This window comes from Arachis ipaensis, chromosome B07 (genome assembly GCF_000816755.2).
Source record: "Arachis ipaensis cultivar K30076 chromosome B07, Araip1.1, whole genome shotgun sequence".
Taxonomy (NCBI): Eukaryota; Viridiplantae; Streptophyta; class Magnoliopsida; order Fabales; family Fabaceae; genus Arachis; species Arachis ipaensis.
In genome coordinates, this window is record NC_029791.2 from 19,460,152 (window position 1) to 19,461,517 (window position 1,366).

A 1,366-nucleotide genomic window follows, 5' to 3' on the forward strand; every position below is an offset into this window, starting at 1 on the left:
TACCAAAGAAAGAATTTTGAGTTATTTATTTTTCATTTACAATATTTAAATATTATATATAAAATATGCATGTTATATTAACCATTATGACAAAAATGTTGGTTATAAATAGAGGTCCCCCCAATTGCATTGAAGCTCACAACATAGCAAACAGAACTTGCAACTTCCCCTGCTTTTCACACTCTCTTCTCTCTTATCAGAAAGGACTAAGAAAATTGGAATGGCACTTTTTACTACTACACTTCTAGTTGCTCTCATTGGTTTACTTATTGGTATCAATCTTCAAGGTGCCATTGCTGACTATGGTGGTAGTTGGCAGGGTGGACATGCCACTTTCTATGGTGGTGGTGATGCTTCCGGCACAATGGGTCAGTTTATTAGAGCTATTTTTTGTGTATGTGTTGATTATATTAACATGATAATAACATAAAGTGTTAGTTTTATACATTTTGTTTAGACTTAGTCATTATTTTTTTCTGATCTTCAACTATAGAAAATATAAAATCTCAAACACAATGTTCTTTAAAAATAACTACATTATTGTTATTGATGGCCAATAAAACTTAATTTTATAATTTGTATGCAGAGTTAAAATATTTTTGCATAGATATTTAATGATATATTACCATATCAGTTACTTACTTATAATGTTAAATATATAATTAAATACGATATAACAAATATTTCTATCACACGTAAATCATTTTTTTAAGAATAAAACTAGTTTATGCTCCATGAAGAATTAATGTGTACCAATATGTATCCTCTAGTGTATTCCCCCTCAAATGGTGGATTTTAAATTAAACTCACCCTTTTGGAATTGGTGCATGATTATGCAGGAGGAGCATGTGGTTATGGAAATTTGTATAGCCAAGGATATGGAACCAACACTGCAGCACTAAGCACAGCATTGTTCAACAATGGATTGAGCTGTGGTGCTTGCTATGAGATGAGGTGTGATGATGATCCAAGATGGTGCAAACCTGCCACCATTATTGTCACTGCTACAAACTTTTGTCCCCCAAATTTTGCTTTGGCTAACAACAATGGTGGATGGTGCAACCCTCCCCTTCAACACTTTGACATGGCTGAACCTGCATTCCTTCAAATTGCTGAGTATAGAGCTGGAATTGTGCCTGTTGCATTTAGAAGGTACAAATTTAGTAACAAAAAAATCATACGTTAAAGAATTAATGTATTACTCTTTTTAAAGGTACAAATTTAGTAAATGGAACATTTGTTTTGTAATAATTGTGGTACCTAATCTAATCGAGTCGCTAAATCATTGGAGTACTTTATTGATATTCAAGTAGAAAATGATATCTAGTCACAAAAAAAAAAGTAGAAAATGATATCTGCATGCTAA

General features: G+C 32.1%; 1 protein-coding gene across 1 annotated transcript in view; it reads left to right on the forward strand.

Moving 5' to 3' along the window:
* Positions 95–1,366, forward strand: part of LOC107609473 (expansin-A8) — a 2,401-nt gene continuing 1,129 nt past the window's right edge. Inside the window, exons 1-2 of the mRNA XM_016311463.2 lie at positions 95–368; positions 840–1,152. Of these exons, the coding sequence (XP_016166949.1) occupies positions 221–368; positions 840–1,152 (461 nt within the window). The 5' untranslated portion in view covers positions 95–220. The remainder of the gene's footprint in view (positions 369–839; positions 1,153–1,366) is intronic.